At 36.2% G+C, this 22504-nt stretch overlaps 1 protein-coding gene across 1 annotated transcript in view; it reads left to right on the top strand.

The window, feature by feature from the left end:
- Positions 1–22504, top strand: part of SMARCA2 (SWI/SNF related, matrix associated, actin dependent regulator of chromatin, subfamily a, member 2) — a 117450-nt gene that overhangs the window by 56272 nt on the left and 38674 nt on the right. Inside the window, exons 17-28 of the mRNA XM_014309881.2 lie at positions 50–116; positions 687–797; positions 2311–2553; positions 2853–2966; positions 4871–4978; positions 6271–6357; positions 7238–7284; positions 8655–8821; positions 11155–11318; positions 12069–12296; positions 15667–15744; positions 21313–21531. Of these exons, the coding sequence (XP_014165356.1) occupies positions 50–116; positions 687–797; positions 2311–2553; positions 2853–2966; positions 4871–4978; positions 6271–6357; positions 7238–7284; positions 8655–8821; positions 11155–11318; positions 12069–12296; positions 15667–15744; positions 21313–21531 (1633 nt within the window). The remainder of the gene's footprint in view (positions 1–49; positions 117–686; positions 798–2310; positions 2554–2852; positions 2967–4870; positions 4979–6270; positions 6358–7237; positions 7285–8654; positions 8822–11154; positions 11319–12068; positions 12297–15666; positions 15745–21312; positions 21532–22504) is intronic.

Here is a 22504-nt window from a genome sequence, read left to right as displayed (position 1 = left end):
TGATCTGCAGATGATGAAACATGTTACTTTTTCTCTATAATCTCTATAGGACTTTATCCAATTGGACATATGAATTTGACAAATGGGCTCCTTCAGTGGTGAAGATATCTTACAAGGTTTGATTTGCTTTTTATGTGACTGTAGAATTGAACGAATGAGACCTAGAGACAGTTCTTCCTCTGTCTCTGCAAGCTTTTAAACTATCCGCTCATCAAGTTTTGTCATACGCTAAGCAGTGTGAGTTAGCCTTACTAAGAAGACTATAATAAACTGTGAAAGACTGTAGAAGTAAAACAGCTGTAAATCATTGTAAAAAATGCAGAACAAAATATTTAATTATCACATTTGCAAGGCTTCTGCTGAGAGTTACGAATGGTAACTACCTAACATTTTATTCCTAGCTAAATACTTTCTTGTTTGGCTCCTGTAGTAGTAATATAGCCAAGCAATTTGTATGGAGACCAGACCGCTGGCTTTATATTTCTGTGAGCCCCATCAGCGGCTTTACAGTCTAGCAGAGGTTTAGGGAAGGCACTCTGAGAAGGTTTGGAATTTTGTCAATGTATTATTCACAGTATGGTAGGATTGCAGGTTCATCTGATTGCTTATTATCTGCTAATTCATAAAAACAATGGTTTTTTTTCATTGAAGTAAAGAATAACACTTCACGTGTCTCTGTCTTTTAGGGTACACCTGCAATGCGCCGCTCACTTGTTCCTCAGCTTCGAAGTGGAAAATTTAATGTTCTTTTAACTACATATGAGTACATAATAAAGGACAAACATATCCTTGCTAAGGTAATTTTGACTATTATGTCTCTACAGCAAGACCCAGACACCTTCAAGTGGTGCATACCACAAAACACATTTTTGGTTTATGGGGACGTTCCTAGTTGTTCTGTCCTTCAATAAAATTTATCCCTTTCATTTACATTTCTGTTTCTCAGTTTATGATTGAGCTTCTCAGTCATAGCTGTCCATTCTGTAAACACTAGGATTTTCCCAAATGTGTCCAGGGGACTAATTCCTTTGTGCAATTCTGTCAGTATCCTATACCTAGCTGTCCTTGGAAGAACATGACTTTTCTCACCTCTGCATAATATTCAGCCTAATCTGCATCAGTGACTTTTCACTTTTTCTGTTCTTTCTGTCCTGAAACTCACTCCTATTAGGGCCCTTCCAGCTATGTGGTCACTTTCCCTCACATGACTAAATAGTTACCTATATCATCAATTTGGTGTCCAGGCTAAAGAGTCTACACCTTGCACTTCTTAGGGGCTCGCTGTCTCTCTACAGGTAGGTATCAAATATAATTCATTTAAAAAGCCTACTGTACTGTAAGACTGTTTCATGTGTGCACAAAGCAGAGGTATTTTGCTATACAGAGAAACCATATTGGTTTTCCTGTAGTTTTATTGTTCGTTTTTACTTCATTTTCATCTGTTGCATTCTGCATATTTACTGCATATCACTTGCTTGTCCTCTCTAATACAAAGGAAGTGCATTTTCTTAGTATCATTCTGAGATGCTTGAGGACCGCTTGAGACTACATAATGTTCTTTTTCCTTTTTTTTCCCCCACTCTTTCTGAAAGATAGAAGGACAGCACTATGCCACTCATCCTGTCCTGGGAAATTGAATTAGGTAGCATGTGTAAAAGTACAAACTGAGGCCTTCCTAGTCATATGGTCAGTGTGACAGTCCGTATTGTAGTCCAGGTGATAACAGAGAGCTTGAACAGCAGCTTTCAACATCTGCCGTGATTGCATTTAAGATTTCATACTAAGAAATAGAAACTTTAGTTGAAAATGCAGTAACTGAAATGTTTTTAATTATGCTGCTTTCTTTTCAAGTAAAAACATAGTATTAGCTGAAACAAAATAAAGTTCAGGGTTGCTGTTGTTTTTGAGCATACTTACCTTTATCTGAAAAGGCTTTTGTCTCCTGTCAAGGTTCTTGTTACAGACAGATTTGTTTGCAGTTTATATGGTTTCTTTCTTCCACTGTGAACCATATTCTGGCCTTGAAGAGCCAGTCATTCTAATCTCTTTCCCAAAAATGGAAGGAATCTGCTGTTAGCTGTTTCAATTCCAGTCAGAATTCACCATCAGATTGCGTGTACCTAGTGTTTGTCTCTCTGTATGTTGCTAGCAAGGACACTGATAGTTGCATAATGCTTGATTTGGCTTTCCTCAAGGTTGAGACTGATTGATGTCTCAGGCTTTAAGTATTTTTGTTTTATACTTGGTGCAAGGACCTTGACAAAGTCTGGCCTGTTCTAACTTTGCCAACTTTTCTTCTTTTTCTTTCAGATTCGGTGGAAGTACATGATAGTAGATGAGGGCCATCGAATGAAGAACCATCACTGCAAGCTGACTCAGGTCTTGAATACTCACTATGTGGCCCCTCGACGAATCCTGCTGACTGGGACTCCTTTGCAGAACAAATTGCCTGAACTTTGGGCTCTCCTCAATTTCCTTCTTCCAACCATTTTCAAGAGCTGCAGCACCTTTGAGCAGTGGTTCAATGCTCCATTTGCCATGACTGGAGAAAGGGTACTATGGCAGTGTGTTTTTTAAAAGATGAGAAATAAACCACTTTGATGAAAACAGAAAAGAGCTTACTCAGAAAGATTAGTGTTTGAACTTATGCTGGTACTTAGGGATTTAACATAACTAAAAGACCCCTTTTTTATAATACCAAAATTTTAATGTTTAAAGTGCATTTTTTGACTCAGTGTCAGTTTGTTTGTAAGATGCAAATAATCATTGCACATTCTTAGCATTCCATGTGAGAGAAGACATTAACTAATACATTTGAGTTGCCTTGTAGTGACTTTTGTAAACTTTTCTAGGTGGACTTAAATGAGGAAGAAACTATTCTGATCATCCGTCGTCTGCATAAAGTGCTTCGGCCCTTCTTGCTGAGAAGACTGAAGAAGGAGGTTGAGTCTCAACTGCCAGAAAAGGTTTGCAATGAGAGGAGTTTTGGAAGGGGTTTAATAATCTTTCTAAGCATTAAGTTTTGAGATTTATTTTGCAGAACAGGACTTCTTTAGTGTTTGTTTGTTTATACCTCTTCAGTGGAGGCTGAGGAAGCCTGAGTACCTGAAGTGTCTGCATTCTCAGGATTCCTCTCCAGCCTTAAATGTGTTTGTTGTAACCAGTGTAAGATATGCAGCTTTTATGCATTATAGTCTGGTTTCAGTATGTGAGCCAGCTGTACACTGAGGATAAAATTCTGTCCTATACCATCGTTCTTGCACTGGGTTGAAGCTAGTTCACTGAAATTTCTGAGGGACTACTGCACTTTATAAAGCAGGCACAATTTGGTTTATTATCATTTAGGAGTTGTGTGAAGTGTCTTGTTGAAATTGCACAATTATTTTTAACTAGTGGCATTTTAATTCAGAACATAAAATTATTTTCTGATTCAAAGGAATTTGTTTTTATTTCTGGATAAGTAATTTTGTCCCATTGTGTCCTCCTCTGCAATTCTACATCCCTCTTCACAGAATAACAGCAACTAAAATAAAAAAAAAAAAATTTGAAGGTGTGATAAGTCAAAGTTGGTTTTAAGGTAAACTGGATTAAAATCAAACAAAACTGAAATATTTATAAGGTGTGTTATGAGCTGACTGGCTAAATGAATGGAGAACTGTGTACAGATGCTTAGAGACAATACAAAGAAAGGCATTTTAAAATTATTTTTCATCTTTGTAATCATGTAAATACTACTTCTGTTGCTAATTTCTGTTCCTTCAAATATCAAATTCTCAATATCCTCAGAAGAATTTATTTGAGAATAAAAAATGTTTGCATTTGAAAATAATACTTAAACCACTGATAAATCTAGTAATAGACACTGGAGAGGCAAAATTTTCAAGTTACATACACACTCATACTCAGAAGACCATGTTTCTTTTTGTTGCCATTATCTGAAAAAAGGAGTTTATCCAGCCATGAGGATTGAACCTGGGGGCAGAAGCCTAATGAGGTTCATTTGCTCTTGCAAATGTTAGTAAACATTGAAGAAAGTCACTTCTCTTTAAGTTTATACTCTTGTCTTTCTGAGAAGAAAATAACCTGATAGTTTTCTTCCTGTTTATTTATTAAACATGAGGAATCTTACGCATTGTCTTTCTTTCATGGCTTGAAAGTTTTTTAGCCACTAGTGTGGTTTTGTTATGTTACAGTTTTTATTTGACATAACTTACTAGAACTGTAGTGATTATAATCTGGACATTGGGCAATAGAAAAAATTACATAAAATTGGTGTGTGAAGTCTTTCTGTTACTGTTTTTAAATCTAGTATGCAGTTAAGAACTAATTATAGTTTTGCAAAGCTGAGCAAGTCAGGCTGAATGTAGCAATCATACAATACTGATTCCTAGTGTTTTAGTGGATGTTGAGAAGGTGGTGGCAGTCTAGATAAACATTATGCCAGTTAGACTATAATTACTAGATATATATTATGATGCTTTGCTTGATATTTTTACAATACTTAACAGACACAATAAATTCAATTGGTTATTAAACATAAAATAGTTTCTAGTGGCATGTTAATTTCAAAATTAATTTTTAATTATTTTTTTAGATTTTAAAAATTAGAGAGTGAGAAATAAAGTATGTTTGGTAATCTTGCAGTTGCATTTTTAGGATCCAGCTGTCTCACTGCAGCTGTGACTCACAAGTACTCATTTCTGTGCTTGCAGTTCTATTGCTGGTCATTGAAATTTTATGTGGTGATCTGGTAGATAAAAGATTAGTAGGGTTTTTTGTTTTGTTGTAGAATGACAAGAACCTACAGTTAGATCTGACTAACATTATTATGCCAGCATGTTCATGGTTTTGGGGTTTTTTTTAATACCAGGTGGAATATGTGATCAAATGTGATATGTCAGCTCTTCAAAAGATCCTGTACCGTCACATGCAAGCCAAGGGGATCCTTCTCACAGATGGTTCTGAAAAAGACAAGAAGGTACAAAAGAAACACTAAAATATAAAGGAAATAATGTATTATGAGTGAACATGTTAACAACATGACTTCTGTTTTATAAAATTAATATGTAGATCCTTACTGCAGGTATCTCCCATGGGAAGAGAAATTTCAGGTGTGCCTTTCAGTTACAAGACAGGAGCTATTCACAAGGAGAAGTGTAGCTGCACTCAGTTGTATTCAGTGTAGTTGCACTGCCTTTCTGCAAACAGGCAGTGTTTGAGAAAAAACTGCATTTTCCTTGGCGGAGCTTAATTCAGTAATATATCTGAATAATTGTGATTGGGGGAGTGATGGCTAGAGAAGGTCATTTATCTTGTTTTTCAGAGCTATTAGTTAAGTCTTGTTTCAGTTAGCTAGGACTGTATGCGTGCATTCATCATATTGCTAGTATATATTACAATTAAGTACTGAATTTTCCCCTAGTTTACAACTCAGAATTGGTCAATTGTTTTGGCTGAGATTTTTAAAATAAATCTGAATTAGTCATATAGTAAACTTGGAATACTGATGCCACTCTGATCACATTTTTATAAAATGGCAACAAAACAAAATGGCATTAGAAAGCAACAGGTTTTTGGCAATGTTAATATGATACAATCTTAAACATGCGCTGACCAGCTGCAGTTGGTTTTTAACTGTATAGTGTTACACCTGAGTGTCTGATGAGCGTCCTGGTTCTACAAGATTACCTGTAGTGTATGTTTTGAGAATATACTTCCTTAAATAATAAGATTACTCATGAAGTTGTTGAGCTTTAGCATTTTAGTATCTCTGGCCTGATGTTTTGCTTGGCCTGGAGTGAGAAATCCATATATTGAGTTAACAGACTGGAGAAGCTACTATGGAATTGAAAATAATCCAGCTAGAATTACTTCTGTTAGAGGATTCAGACACTATGAAGTTTGTATGGTTTCACAGTAAACAGTATAAATAATTAGGACAGTAGATGCTTTGCTTCCCATCAAGAACACTGCAGGTAGAAATGTAGTGCACTTTGTCGATTACTTCCAGGTCTTCCTTTTTCATTACAGAGCATCCTTATGACAGATAAATTTATAGAGCAAGACAATAGTTTTTTGATTTTTGTTGTTTTGATTTGTCCTGGTTTTTTTTTTCTTATTGTAGAGTTTTGTTGTGTTTTGATTTCCTTTTGTTTTTGTTTTTTTTTTAATTACTGATGTAGTGTTTGGATTTGGAATAAAAGTATCTTGAAAGGGTATATTCATAAGCTAAGAAATTAATTATTTGGTTTGCATTGTTTGTACCCATAGGGAAAAGGTGGAGCAAAAACTCTTATGAACACTATCATGCAATTGAGAAAGATATGCAATCACCCATACATGTTTCAACACATTGAGGTAAGACTGATAGGTCTGATTTTGAGAGTTACTTTTATTCAATAAAATAGGATAGGATAGTAGAAAACTGCTGCTAAAGCTTATGTGTGTGGGAGGGGACCTCTCTGTCCACATAATTTATACTGGAAAGGACATATCAGAAAAAATATGTATTATAGTCGACAAGTGCCATCTTTTTATTGATAATCCAAAGTCTGTTTCTAAAGTAGTCAGTTTTATGGAGCAGTGTCTTTAAAAAGTGAAGAGTTTTTTATTAATTTAAGACAACCCAGAGCTACTTGGTATTTGCAGACTCCAAATTCATTATGTGTAGACACTGGTTCAAAATCTTCTGCAGTGTCAACTGCAATTGTTCTATTCTATCCATCTTGTTTTTCAGCAAAAATGTGCTATCTATATACCACCTCTCAATAGGACCTAAGTATACCAATGTAATATATCTGGAAAGATATAAAAGTGTCATAGAGATCTGGAATATAGCCAAATTTATGAAAATATAATTAAGTGCCTACTGTGATATAGTATTTTTATTATTATTTTTGTAGTAGTTTTCTCTCTTTGTGATCTTGTATGCTAATTAAATTGAGTAATTTGCAGATGGATCTTCTCCTGATCAATATAAATTAATAATCAGTATTCTACTGTATTTGTAATCTGGTAAAATGTATGCAGCAGAAGTCAGTTCTGCAAATCATGAATTTCAAATAATTGTACAGGAAAACGTTAAGCAGAGCACTGTTGCCACAAGATGGTTTCCAAGAATATGAACATCATTGAACTCAAACCACAATACTCATATATTTAATTTGATTTCTGTAAGAATGTATAGTTTTTGGCTGCTATGTATTTTGTAATATGTTTATTGCTTATGACTTTGCAGGAGTCCTTCGCTGAACATCTGGGCTACTCAAATGGGGTCATTAACGGGTAACACTCAGTTTTTCCTGCTGTCCATAGTGTTGTATTGGAATTAATGATCACTTTATTTTTCTGGAAGCTACGTGTTAGGGAACTCAAGCATTTTATACAGAGGCAGAGGAAGTACAGGGCACATATGTAAAGCAAAGCCTAATAGTACTAGAAGCGTTACAAGATCTTTTCATCTCCTTCAGGATGGTAGACAGAAAAGACTCGTGTCTTCCTTTTCCCTTATTTTGAAATAATATACCATGTGAAATTCATTGGGATGACTCTTCAGAGATACCTGTTAGGATTTTCTTCTCTTTATGTTACTTTTACCTTTTACTTTACCTTTTTTACTATCTCATTTCCAAATTAAAGGAGCATTTCTTCCATTATCTGAAATCAAAAAGATTTTATTTTTCTTGACACTGTGCAGCTGTCAAGTTAATGGATGCTTTCTAAACAAAAAGTGTGTATTATCCAGCTGACTTTCTTCCTGTTTAGGTACTAATGATATATTTTTTTCTTATCTAGTATACCAGACTCTTTGTGTCTTTAGCTAGTATACCAAAATACTTGTCTCCTAAACAGTTTAGGCTGATTACAGATGTGTACATATCAGAAGGCTATGTATCTTCTAGATTTTGTGCCATTGCTAATGATAAATTGTATTTTGAGAGTACAGACTCAAGGTTAGAGAAGCATTGCATGAAGGTTATTCCTGTAAAGTGTATCACTGTGGTGTTGATTTAGATGTTCTGTTTACTTGTATTCATTTTCTGGGTTGTGGGTTGCATTTCCATGCTAGGAATTGGTTTTGGAATTCTTGCATACAAGAAAAAGAGTAGCTAAACAAAGCAGCAAAATACTGTTTGGGATGACCAAGGTTGTATGGCTAAAGAGTATATGTCAGACTCCTGCCACTATCTCCATATATTAGTTAGTAGTTCCATTTGCAATATTTCACTTCTGTGTGTGTGACAGTTGATTGGAAAGGGGGTAATTTCCAACAAATGCCTGAAAAATACAATTTAAAACTACAGTTGCAATTGAAAGTTGTTTTTAATGCCAGTTGAAAACAAAACAACAGGTGAATGTCTTAGCTTATAGAATGCTTATCTAGCTAAGAAATAGCATTTGTTTTAAAAAATAATGGAAAAGAATTAAGTGATTGAAAGTCAGCACAATTTGTGTAATTGTAGAAAATTCAGGTAAACAGGACTTTGCATGTGTTTATTTTCAACAACACGGGCAATTTTAAAGAAAGAAAGGGGCTATTAGTCTTGTTTAGATTAAGTAAATTAGTCTTTTTGTTATACTCTGACATGATAATGACTACAGACTTTTAAATGTGGGCTTATTCGGGTATTTACTTTGCTACTTCTTTCCAACAGAGCTGAACTTTATCGGGCCTCCGGGAAGTTTGAGCTACTCGATCGTATTCTACCAAAGTTACGAGCTACTAACCATCGTGTGCTTCTTTTCTGTCAAATGACATCACTCATGACCATTATGGAAGATTACTTTGCATTTCGAAATTTCCTTTACCTGCGCCTCGATGGTAAGCTAAATGGAAAAAAAGAGGTCTTTTCCAATCTATTTGATTTGCTAATTGAGTCCTGCAATTCTATGAAAGAAAAATTAAAAATATTGTATCCCACCTGAGTTTTAAAGCAGTGTGAAAAAAGTTTCCATTTTGGTCTTCTTCCATGTTGATGATCTCTACCTCATACTGAGCTTTGTAAATAGTGATCATTTTTGTGTAATGTTTTATCTCATACATTATAGTATTACATAAGACCAGCAGCATTTATCAGAATGCTTTTTAGTAGAGAAGCAATGATTTAAGGTAAATATAGAGAAGAGTGTGAGTGAGACTTGAAGTTTCTTTTGAACATTTTTAACAGAGTTTTAAATTGACTCTTAGCTTCATGCTTTAATCAGAAGAAAAAGTAGGACCAAGAAATGCTCTCATCCTTTATTAATATTAATGAACATTGTCGCTGTTGAGGCGGTCGCGACACAAAGCAGAGACTTCAGACAGTCTCAGTTGGCAACACTTTATTTCTGAACATGGCTAACTTTTATACACTTTTCAATTGTTTATACTTCTTCTATACTAACTATTGGCCACAATAAATCAACATAATACTATTGGTGAAGAGTTATAGTGACTTCACATCTAGCTGCAAGATTCTCTTATCTTTCTTTTCTCGATCTCCTTGGTTACAGCCTTGGAGAGAGCTCTTTATCAGCTTCTTACTTCTCGACTTCTCGCTCCTTTAGCTAACAGGCCCACTGTTAGCCCCTTCTACAGAACATGAAGTTGAACCAATATTATCCTTGAATATAAAATGGGATTATGAAATGGACACACAAATGAGCTATCTCACTGTGCCATAGAATGCCAAAAGTGTCTGCAGAGCAGCGGGCATGCTAACAAAGCCCTCTTCATACCTCTGGCCTGTATGTGCTTTAATACTTCTATTCAAGAAATAAGTAAATTAAAGAAGTATTATTCAACAAATAAATTACATTACATTTTAAATGTTTTAGATTACTTTACATAATGCATTTTTAAATTAATTCCTTTTCATGCTAGAATATTTATGGCAAGACACAATATGGTAAATACAACTCATTGTCTTTTTCAGGTAGTTCATTAAATTAGATAAACCCTTTTTCTTCCTTTCAAGTTTCATAATGACAGATAGTTTCATACTGGGATGTAATCTATCCAGCTTCCAGCTGTCTTCTTACATGCGAGTGTTTCCTACCCAGTTCATGTGCTTATTGGGTTCACTGTGTCAGCAGTGGGCTGGCAGTTTGTCTGTGTGATTGTGGTGGCTACAGATGGGTGGAGTTAATTTTCCTCCTAGCAGCCAATGTAATGCTGTGCTTTGCACTTGTGACACCACCAGTGACATTACCCCAGTGTTAGGCTATTGCTGAGCAGCACTTGCAGTGTCAAGGCTTTCTCTCCCATCACCCCTCTCCCCCAAGGCCTGTGAGACTATATTGAACTGGCACCCAGGTAAGACAGCTGACCCAAGCTGACCAAAGGGTTGTGAACAGCCATAAAACCTGAGGGAAAAGAGGAGGACGCAGGGACATCACTTGCTATGGCATTTGTCTTCCCAATTAGTTATTACAGGTGCTGAGGCCCTGCTTCCCCAGAAGCAGCTGGACATCTGTTTGCTGCTGGGACACGTAAATAAATTCCTCTTCTTGTCCTTGTACACACACCTTTCACTTCTACTAAGCTGCCTTTTTCTCAGCACAGGAGCTTTTCTGTTTTATTTCCTGCCCATGTACTGCTGAGTGTGGGGAGGCAGGGGTGTGTATGTGGAAGCCAGTTGGGAAACAACCCACCATAGCAATAAAAAAAAAATTGTAATGTCATCTTCTAGACATATATCACCCTCAAGATGGGACATTTTAAGAATTTGCAGTCTTTTGGTATTAACTATGACTCCAAAGGCAAATAATGACATTTTGATAAATCTCTATATAAGTAGCTTTTAAAAATATTTAATGCTGCTCTAGCCAGAAGGCATTAATCAAAACTAGAACTCTCTTCTGTTTGTATATAGTAGTTTCAATTGAAATTTATATGAGTTGTAAAAAGTTATAACAATGTTAGCCAACATTTTAACATCTGCTTTAGAAATGTCAAAACAAATGCATTTAAAGAGACCTTTAGAAGTCCATCTCATAGATGTGATAGGCAGTTGACCTAAACATTCATGGCCAGTGTTATGGAAAATGTGGCAGAGATATCAAAAAGCAGTGCACTAAAATAACCCTTTCACATGTAGTTTTAGCAACAGACATTATATTTCTATCATTTCTGTTCACAACTTTATTGTATGATATTTTTAATTTTTTTTTCAGGCACAACAAAATCAGAGGATCGAGCTGCTCTGTTGAAGAAGTTCAACGAACCTGGATCACAATACTTTATCTTCTTGCTGAGTACAAGGGCTGGAGGGCTAGGCTTAAATCTCCAGGCTGCTGACACTGTTATAATCTTTGACAGTGACTGGAATCCTCATCAGGTTGTATTTATTTTCTTATCTTCATAAAATGTGGAAAGAATCCATGATGCTTTTTTGAATTACTTCTTTAAATAGATGATGTAGCCTGGGATGAAAGGAAAAAATCCAAGGAAGAGATAAAATGCTGCTTTGAGAGGAATTAGTGAGGCAAACTGCCACAATCAGGAAATGTTTTCGTTTGAATAGATGAACTAATTCTGTGCCTACATATATATTTTATCTGAGTCTTGGAGCATCCTCGGTGCTAAGAGTGTTATAAACCTGCTTCATTAGTATTACTGTACTCATTCTTTAACCCTTAGGATATAATAACCAGCTCACTAGCCTTTGGTAGGTAGTTTGTAATACTTCAGTAAGGCTATGCTGAATGCTACCTGTTTCATAAAATTAGGTGACCATGTGAGTGCAGTAGTCTTGGCCTGAGGACAACTTACTCTGTGGTGGTTAGTAGTAACTACAGATACCAGAAAAAGAGGATATCACACCACTTTGGCTTGTTTTAAAAAGCCAGAAGGGGTAACTGAATTATGCCTTTGCCGCCTTTTTTTTTTCCTATTTGTAAGAAAGTAAGTTCAATATCCCTGGAAGTGCATAGTTGTGTGTATGTTTTCAGCTATTGTGCAGATGTATGCAATTCACATAATACTCAATGACCACATGTAAAATGTAAAGGAAGTGAGACTAAAAAGAGTTTTACTATCTGGGTTCACTCTCTCTGTTAGATTACTCTCTGTGTTCTTTGCCTAATAGGACTTGCAGGCCCAGGATAGAGCTCACCGAATTGGGCAGCAGAATGAAGTTAGAGTCCTGCGACTGTGCACTGTGAACAGTGTGGAAGAGAAGATACTTGCTGCAGCAAAATATAAGCTGAATGTAGATCAAAAAGTTATTCAGGCAGGAATGTTTGATCAGAAATCTTCAAGCCATGAAAGGAGAGCTTTCCTCCAAGCTATATTGGAGCATGAAGAAGAAAATGAGGTAAGGTAGTTAGAAATAATTACTCAGGAAGTACTGACTCTTCTTATATTCATAATTTACAAAGATTGTCATAACTCTTGAAATTAAAAATTTCATTATAATTTCTTACCATCCATTTAAAGAAATAATTTTTATCTTTTTTTATGGTCACACTAATAGGTTATAATCTAGGGGTTATGATGTAATGGTTATGGTTAAAATCTTGGTTAATCTATGGTTAAATCTTAGTGTAGAATTACACATTGCAACTTAAAACCCAGTCTTCCCATTATAATTTTGGCAAATAATTGCATTCAAACAAAGATTTTTTTCCCAAAACACATTACAAACTATTTCCTAAATCCAGTATATATGTTCAGCCAGGCACTTTGATTTTCAGTCACGCTGAGCAGCTAGTACTACCTAGGTTGAGTTTTGAAGGACCCTGCTTATTGTACTTCCTTTGGAATCTATTTAAGAGTTAAGATCTGCTTGGTATGCCTTGGGCTTAGGACAAGCCCGAAAGTAACTTCCTTTCTGGTGCTGTATCCAGCCCAGACTTCTCATCACCCCTTTCTCTTTGAGAAATAATTAGCTGTTTAAAAAGAGCTGTCAAGTCTTTTCTTTTAATAGTGGGAAGTGAGGGACACTGAGTGTCCCTCTCTTTTCATTGTGTTCTTTTATGCAACTCTGAGTATGGAATGATAAACCTATTCTTTCACCTGTCACTGCACATTCTCTTAATTTGAACAAAACTCAGTATTTGGACAAAAGCTATATTTGGGAGAAATTAAATAAATGTGTCAGTTATACTGATGACACACACAGAAACATTTTTGATCAGCACTGACTTTTTCCCAACTTGAAAATACCCTGAACTGGTTAAAAAGACAGAGCTTTTGAGACCCATCTTGCCTCTGAGTGGAGCTTGTGTGTGTGAATAAGGTGTACACTGATATGAGATTCTACAGCCTGTGTTTCACTAGCATCCTTCATTATATGGAATAAAGTTTCAAAGATCAAGGAGTTTACTTCTTTAGTCATTAATCCTTCTTGTAAACTCTGCATTGATCATTTAGAAAAGCATGATTAAGATGAAATTTTGTATTGTTTTAGTATTTTTCATAGAAATTAAAGAGTGACAAAACATTTTTATCAGTAATGGTCTTTTATTTGTGATGTTAATGCAGAAATTTGGTGATATACATATGTACCATTTTTGATTAAGTAAATTTGTAGTTGTAAAGCAGACCCTACTTCCTATATGAGTAGGAAACCAGCATTTTCAGTAATCCTGTGAATTTTTTAAAAAATTTGGAGTACATTTGTTTCTGAAGCATTTATTGACAGTGTTTCAGAAGTCAGGGCGCTGCTCAGGCCTGTGTAATGTACCTTATTTTGTAGATGACAGAACTTCAGAACAATTTGTTTCTTGTGTGTTGTATACTTAATCTGCCATACTGAAGCAAGCAGATTTAAAAACTGTTTATTTGCGATAGCCCACCATCAGTCTTTAAAGCATTGATGTTGCAGTCTGACTCCTAGCTGAAGCTTTTGATTAATACTTCTTTATGAACAGAGACTATACAAAACTCTGCCCAAATACTCAATCTCTTGAGGACTAGGAGGAATTGAATTTGCACCATCCTGCAGTGGTCAGCCATTGCTCCTTCATTGCAGCAGCACTGAGTGCCACGTGGGAGATTGATGGGAAAAAAGTAAACCTCTCAATTAAAGTTAAATTATCAACAATATTGACACAGCTTTGACTTAAAAATGTGGACTGGCACATCTAACAAAGATATTGTTTACTGATAATCTAGTTAAATATTCCTATGCTAAGCAAGCTTTAAACTTTTCACACATGTATGTAGAGTACTCTGTTCTGTTCATCCTTTTTCAGTAGTTTTTTTTTAAGTTCAGCATCAAGACTCCCCTTGTTTTTCTTTCTTCTTTCTTTTTTTGATCCATTTTTTCTTTTAGCAGTACTATATAAAGCAGAGAAGTAATTTCTGTGTATTTAGAAAGACTCATTAGAATAATATCAGTGTATGACAAGTTACTTGTTCATAGTGTAATTTTTTGTTGGCAGTTGAGTTTATTCATAATTTTTTCTTCTGCAAAGCCTACCTGTTTGGCAACAGGATTATTCAGCCTAACTGCTGATAATGTGGACACTGTTGTTACAGCTTCTACTGTAAGATCACTTATTTTTTCAAGTCAGAAGTTACTCTGAGATAATAAGGAAGTATGTGGCTCTTTCATGATGGTCACATTTATAAAAGAATCTTTTTTTCTCTGTATAAGTAACCATGTGACTTCCTTTTCATGAAGAGTGAAGGAGCAATGACTAGAAGGTGAGAAGAATTAGCTCTCTTAATCACTTTCCCAGTTGCCTGGTTCATGTTAAAATCTAAATTATACGTTCATTAAGGTGCAAAGGTGTTCCTTGAGAATTGCATTAATGAGAAATGGTTTGGGTTTTTTTCTGAGGTGTAGAAATCCAGGCACTGGAAGGGAGATGTGAGGAAAAATAAATTACTTACTATTTCTGAAAAATAAGCTACAGGATATTAGTTTTTTGCATGCTACATGCAACATTCTATACTCCCATTAAACTGGGCTCAAAACATAAGTTTTTTAGGAAGAATTATAAGTCTGTAGCATAGTGTAATATTTGTTCAGAAAGCCCTGTGTGGAGTGACCTGTTGTCTGTGGTTTCAGAATAATTCAGGGAGGAAGACTGAATATTTTGGGCTTTGTTTTAAAGTGGGTGTCATAATGGTTTCAACTTGAATATTTTCAGTTGAACACTACAGTTCTAAATTGTTTTTCTAGTGTCTGTTTCTGTTTTTATAAAGTAATCCATTTTGTCTGCAGTAAAATTTTCACATCTCAATTTGTAAGCAGAAAATGGTCAAGAGAAAGTGATTCAGCAGGGTTATTTTCCAAGATAAAAACATGTTTTGTTCTTTTCATTTAATCAGGAATTTTTCAGTCATCTTGCTTTGATGGGGAAAAAACCTCAGAATCTAGAATGGTATTTCTGAAGGGATATTGTAGAATAGCAGAACAGAAATACATCCGTTTTAACCAAACAACTAACTGTGCTTCTGACCCAGGAAAACCACAAGCCAAAATTTCCTGGTTTTGTATTTGGTCATTTCCTCATTCTCAAATTTTGAAGGGAGTAATAAGTCTCATTCATCATTCTTTCCATCTTATTTTTTTCCTTCTGAATAGCTGAACACTTTAAAAGGTTTCATTTCAGTTTAAGTGCTTCCACATGATGTCAGAGAAAGAGGGTCAGTGGAGCTCTGAACTGAGGGAGGCTGTTAGTTCAAGGTGCATGTGAGTACTTCCTAATAATTTTATCCATCTTTCTAACCAGGAAGAAGATGAAGTTCCTGATGATGAGACACTGAATCAGATGATTGCTCGACGTGAGGAGGAATTTGATCTCTTTATGGTGAGGATGGGTAATCATAAAAAAATCATCTTCCCTAGTGTGTTTAATAAAGGCCTTAACCTTTTTATCACTCAAATTTGTCAAACTTTACTGGAGAAGTAGGTTTTATTTACTTGTGTTGTTCATCTGAGGAAAAAAGCGTAGTCTGCTTAAATACAGAGTTCCTCAAATGACACAGAGCCTTCAGAGATTGCTTGCTGTCAGTGAAATAGTGACAGTCTAGAGGAAGAGTTTGACACAGCCTGAGAAATTCATACTTCAAAAGTGTCAGTCACAGTTTGGCTTGCTAATTCTACAGCATACTATTACTATTCAACATTTTGTCTTACTTACGGACTTTGATATTGGCAAGGACAACAACGGGAACTTAGCAGAGTAGTAAATTAGTAGACTAACAGTGCTGTTTTCTTAGTGAGTTAACTGAGGTATTGTTGATGGTTTTATCAGGAATCCAATTAGCTGCATCTCTGCTGCTAAAACTGTTTGAACAGTTACCAAAATAGAGCTAGTGGTTCAAATGTGATCCAGTTCTTTTTATTAGTACTTCCCTTTTTGTTTATGCTATTTCAGCACTGATGGAATAATTACTGAAATGCCTTTATAGGCATGGCTCTTGTCTTCTAGTGTTTGTACAGTCTGAGGATTGCTATAGGACCTCTGGGCTTCACTGACACCAGTACAGGGCAATACTTAAATACTGAAGGTAAAGCACCATGCCCTCTAATTCTACAGAGGCAACTTTCTTCTGCAAGGTGAAATGAGACAGACACTCCTGTGCACAAATGGATGTATCCACAGAAACAACTGCCAATAGGACCAACGCAAAACCTGTGTACCCAGTACAGGTTTTGTTCCCTCGCTGTCTTCTGTTCATGAATTCATTTGTAAAAATTTGCTGTTACACAGGCATGCAGGGGCCCTTTTTGTGTAAGTTACAGTTGTTCATGTACACCGTTGGAAAAGGCCATATTTCCCCATATGACTCCTCTTTTGCTCTTGCTGATTTGCCAGTTTATGTTTTCGTGCTGGGCTTCATTAAGTGTACTCAGAACTGAAATCACTAAAGCCAGGTTGCACAGAAAAGGAGTGCTTACAGACACCTGTCTTTTTAAACTTTTCCATCAGTGATTTGAATGTAAGGAGATTTACATGACCCAAACCAAGAGGTGGCCATTTGATCCAAAACTCAAAAGAAATAATTTCATCTGAGTTATTGACTGAACATACCCTGAGTTTTGTGAAGGTGGATTTGCTGCTAGAAAAGAGCTTCTGATTTCTCCTTCAGACCCAGAAGGAAAAAACTAATCCATAGTTGAAAGTAGCTGATGAATTTGTATCTGTTTTCTTAAACTTATAGTATTAAATTGAAGGCTATTTAATGTAAGAAAAGTTGAAGAGCCAAGAGTAAAGACAGAATCACAATCACAGAACATACCGAGCTGGTAGGGACCCACAGAGTTCGATTCCAACTCCTGGCCCTGCACAGGACATGCCAAGAATCACACCATGTGTCTGAGAGCATTGTCCAAACACTTCTTGAATTCTGTCAGGCTTCGTGCTGTTACGGCTTCTCTGGGGAGCCTGTTCCAGTGCTCCATGACTCTCCGGGTAAAAAACCTTATCCTGTTATCCAGGCTAAACCATCTCTGACACAACTTCAGGCTGTTCCCTCAGGTCCTGTCGCTGGTCACCACAGAAGAGATCAGTGCCTACCACTCCTCTTCTCACAAGGAGCTTGACTGCAATGAGGTCTCCCCCCACTCTTCTCCAGACTGAAGAAAACAGGAGACCTCAGCTGCTCTTCAGAAGGGTTCCTCTCAAGGCCCTTCACCATCTTTGTGGCCCTCCTTTGGACACTCCCTAATAGTTTTGTATCTCTCTTTTACTGTGGCACCCAGAACTGCCCCCAGCACTCGGGGTGAGGCTGCCCCAGTGCAGAGCAGAGCAGGACAATCCCCTCTCTTGCCTGGCTGGCCATGCTGTGCCTAATGCTCCCAGGACACAGGTGGCCCTCCTGGCTGATGGGGCACTGCTGACCATCTTCAACTTGCCATATGCCAGGACTCCCAGGGCCATTTCTGCAGTGCTGCTTTCCAGCATCTCCTTCCCCAGTCTATCAGTACACCCCAGGGCTGCCCCATCCCAGAAGCAGAATCTGGCTCTCAGCCTTTTCAAATGTCATCATATGGTTGGTAATTTCCCAGTCCTCTCATTTGTCAAGGTCTCTCTGCAGTCCCTCCGTGCTTTTGAGGGAGTCACTAGCTCCTCCCAGTTTTTTAATCTGTGAACTTGCTTAGTATCCCTTCAAGTCCTGCATCCAAGTTGTTTGTGAAGCTATGTGGGCTGAATGTGTGTTTTTCATATTAATTTACATGAAGTTTTTAAGGGAAAGTAAGGAGTTGGTAAAAAAATTTTAAGAGGCAAAACTACACACTTTGAAAGCCAGGGTTTGAAAACAGTAAGATAGTAAGATTGTAGTTAAATACTAATAGCTAAGAAATTATTTAAATTGTTAATACAAAAAATGGTTTTAATTTTTTGTAAACTCTTTCTCTATAAAAGAAAAAAGTGAAAAGCAAGTTTGGCAGTCAGAGCTATTTGTCTTTTTATCAGTATTTCAAGTCTTGCATAGTCAGATAAACAGCAAAAGGTAGTCTGTATTTTCCTTGCTGTAGTTATACCTGTGCCACTTCATTCACTTTTAAAGTTGTGCATATGTAATCAGAATTCAGGAGTCTGCAATACTCAACAAAAATGTGTTTGGGTGTCTTCGTGTCTTAGGTGTGTAAAAGCATGTATTTTACTTATTTGAAGTGAGCAACAAGAAGGATCAGTTCCATGAGCATCTCTTCTGTAGTCATTTTGCAGGTTAGAAGTGTTGTTTGACACAGGACCTGAAATGTAGGTGTGGAGCTAAATACACTGTTCAGAGAGAGGGTGTGTACAAGTGGACTTCATTCCTGTGGTTTTTAGAGGCTTCACATCACAAAAAAATTGGAAAATACTCAGAGAAAAATCAAGGGGTTTATGTGACCTGTACAATTCTTGTCATTTCATAAGAATGCTTCAATAGCTACTTCTCTGGAAAAGAAATAGTTCCCTTTTCTGTTAAAACTGCTTAAATAAAGTAAAGAAAACATTAAAAGAACATGATTTTTGATGTAAAAATGCCTTTCAAGTGGAAGGCCAAATGGGTACCAAAACTCCAGTTGTGCTAATACAGTTAATCTCCTTGAAGTGAAAATGGCAATCTACTAGAACTGGGTGTATAAATTACAGATTTTACACTGAGTGGTTTGAATGTTTTTTTCAAGGACTGTCTTAGTTATAATTTTGAAGCTTTTACATGGAATGGCTTTGATGTTTCTTCCAAGGACTCTCCTAGTTATAATTTGGAAAGTTTAAGATAACCGTCCACAATTCACAGGACAATAGTGTTCTGTGGTTTTTCTAAACTGGAAATTTTAGGGCTTGAGTGTGCCAACGTTCAAGTTCTTTGCTTAGCCTTAAGTAGTGGTAGCATATTATTTTTAGCATTTAGGCCTTATTGATGATAGAAAACATATAATTATTAGTTATATAAAAATAATTTAGATGTCTCTTGGAAGCACAGGTTTTGTAAGAGATGGGAAGATAGAACTGGAGGTTTCCCAGGTGTAAATATGGTTTGAGTAGTATCCTCAGGAAAAAAAAGGTCAGTTTATATCTGATATCTCAGATTAACTGAGATTATCTTTAATTTTCCTTGCCAAGCACTATTATATCAGAAAACAGCTGTTATAATTTACTATCTTAGTATTCAGGTTTTGTGTTAGACAAAGAAACATAGTCATTGGGGAAAAAATACAAAGATTCAGCATTGAGTTCGTGTTTTTAATGGCATTAAAATATGATGCCTTTTGACTACACTAAAGTTCTCAGCTAAATAATAGAAATAGAGCAATCTATTTCATTTATCCCATTTGAGCTGTTTCTTGGTGCAGCTGTCTTGTTGTCATGTTAGAATAAGCCAAGCCACATGTTTGGCGTGAATGAAACTTCTTGAAATTAATTCAAATTGAATGGGATGTTCTTTAATAGGTGAAATATGGAAGTCTGCTATAAAAAACTACAGGCTGCACAGCCCATTCACTGTTGTCTGAAGTAATAGGGAACAGGGAAAATGCCCATGTATTTATAGTTGCTTCTTGAACATAGTTGGACCTGCAGACTGAAGACCACTTCTTGCTTTTTGCTTTTCACTGAGTTTAGAAATCAGATAGTGCACAAGGCAAGGTGATGAAAACCAGTTGTAAGATGAACTTCCTGAGGTCATGTTTTAGAAATGTTCGTGTTTGAGAAGTGCCAAGATGAGAGAAGATTCAGCATATTCAGTGGTGCCATTACTAAGCCTCAGGTTTTAAATTTGGCTGGGTTTGAGCTGTCCCTCCAGAGAGATAATACCTGAATACCTCTGAATTAATGCATGTCTGTTTTGGCTAAGGTTGTAAAAGGATATGTCTAGTTGGCATCATGTTTTAAGTGCAGCATCATGTACACAAGGGAGACATTTGTACATAATTGAGAGTGGTTTTTTTATGAAGTTTTAGTGGCCAAAGCAGTAGCCTCATATGATGCTACAGCCAATTCTGATGTCAGTCTATTTACATAATTTTTTTCAAATACAAAAGTGAAATGTTGGTGGCCATATGGTTGTTTTCTCTGCTTAGCAGCTGATTATTGAGTGTTAAGTACTGTGTGAGTCTTCAAAAGGCCAATTTGAAATGCTTTTTCATATTATCTGATTTGAGTACTTAAGGCAATGCTGGTGCAATTCATGGGACCATGAGAGCCAGGTCAGTATGTAGTCGACAGAGGTGGATGCTTCCTCAGGAGGATTATAAAACACCTCGCTGATGAATCTACAGTAGATTGTAGGAATGTATCCCCTGTCTCCATGTCTGAGCTATTGTTCACCACACGTGAAATGAATGATTATTTAAATTTCAGCTGAAAGTTTTAACATCACCTTCTTATGTTTGTAGCACTTCACCTAAGCTTATCTGATATTTTTGCGTTTTGATTTTTGTCTGGTACAACAGTAAGATCAGAAAAAAATTCAGGGGTTCAAGCATGTTGGCTTTCTGGCTCTGTGTAAACAAGCCTTTCTCTGAATTTATTAGTTCTCCTTTGAGTCTTTGTTTCTTACACCAACTTTTAAATTTTCTTCTAATATTCAGGATAACAAAACCAGTGTATTTTTAGTTACTGTTTTTAGTTATGTAGTAGTAAAACCTTATGGGGACAGCAGTGTTCTTCTGATCTGCTTTGTGTTGCTTGGCAGTGTGTTGTCTTAGTTCCTTCAGTGAAAGCTAGTTATGAAGTAGTGAATATGACTGGAAGTTAACAATTGAGTGTAGCTTCTTTTTACAGAAGCATTTTAGAGGTATTTAGGAATATTATGAAAGGGCGATATCTGGGAAGGACTTTGTTTAAAGTTTCAAGAGTTATTAGAGCGGTGGGCATTGACAAAGTTCACTTAATAATTGCCTTTAAAACTTTTTTATCTCTTGCCAATTGCCATTGCAGCGCATGGACATGGATCGTCGCAGGGAGGATGCCAGAAACCCTAAACGTAAACCTCGCTTGATGGAGGAGGATGAATTGCCATCCTGGATTATTAAGGATGATGCTGAAGTTGAAAGGCTCACATGTGAAGAAGAAGAAGAGAAAATATTTGGAAGAGGATCCCGTCAGCGCAGGGATGTGGACTACAGTGATGCTCTCACAGAGAAACAGTGGCTGCGGGTAGGTTGTTGATTGGTTGGTTGGTTGATTTTTATGCTTGAAATTTACTCATTTGTGGTGGGTTTTTCTTCTCATTTTGGAGACTACACCAGGGAGAGCACAATTTTAGGCCTAAAATATCTTCATTATCCAGCTTCTGTTGCTATGTTGAAGATATAACTAAGTTTTGAACTGCATTGCACATACTTAAATCAGTGTTACTAAGTGCTGAGTCAAGACTATGATAGCATTCTATTGGAAGTGTTTTTGTTTGCATGGATCTTACATCTTCAGGTATTTTTGTGTGTGTCGTCTTCAGATGCATGAAGAATTGTTCAATATTCATGAAAACCATTAGTCAGTATGTATTAAAACTTTCTGTGTCACACAAGCTTATTATATTTTTAAATGCCTATATTTAATCCTTTTAAGAATTCAGAAATTTTCACTTAAATTTTCTTTCTCTCAGGCTATTTAATTTCCAAGTATTGAGCATTTATTAGCTCCACTGAGATCAGAATATTTGATAAAGGATTTAAGAATTTAAGATCCGAAAGCAAAGATTCTACACTAAACTAACACCAGATCTTGCTGTTCTCTGAAATCTACATTCCATGAATAATAATGCATGTGTCTTATCAGTGTGGTAGCAAGAGCTTGGTAAAAAGGTGATTGTTTGAAAGAAGTTTCAAAAAATTTATTATAGTATGATTTCCAAAATTTATAAATGAAATATTATAAGTGCAAAACTAATTTACATGGTTTGACAGAGTAAGTTTTGTTTTACAAACTCGTCTGTTTGATTACAGACAATAGCAACAAGAATATACAGTGTAGGTTTTGTGTAATTTGCTAAAGATAGGTAAAAATCTTACCTACTTAGTTTAAAATGGGATGCTTGAGAGACTGCATGGTGCAATACTGTACTAAGAGCTAATATAGATCTGTTGCTTAGGGGAGAAAAGGCCTGAATTATTCACCAGCTGTAAATTTA

This window comes from Geospiza fortis, unplaced genomic scaffold (assembly GCF_000277835.1).
Source record: "Geospiza fortis unplaced genomic scaffold, GeoFor_1.0 scaffold456, whole genome shotgun sequence".
Lineage (NCBI taxonomy): Eukaryota > Metazoa > Chordata > Aves > Passeriformes > Thraupidae > Geospiza > Geospiza fortis.
Note: the sequence above shows the minus strand (reverse complement) of the source record. Positions and strands in the feature narration are given on the sequence as shown.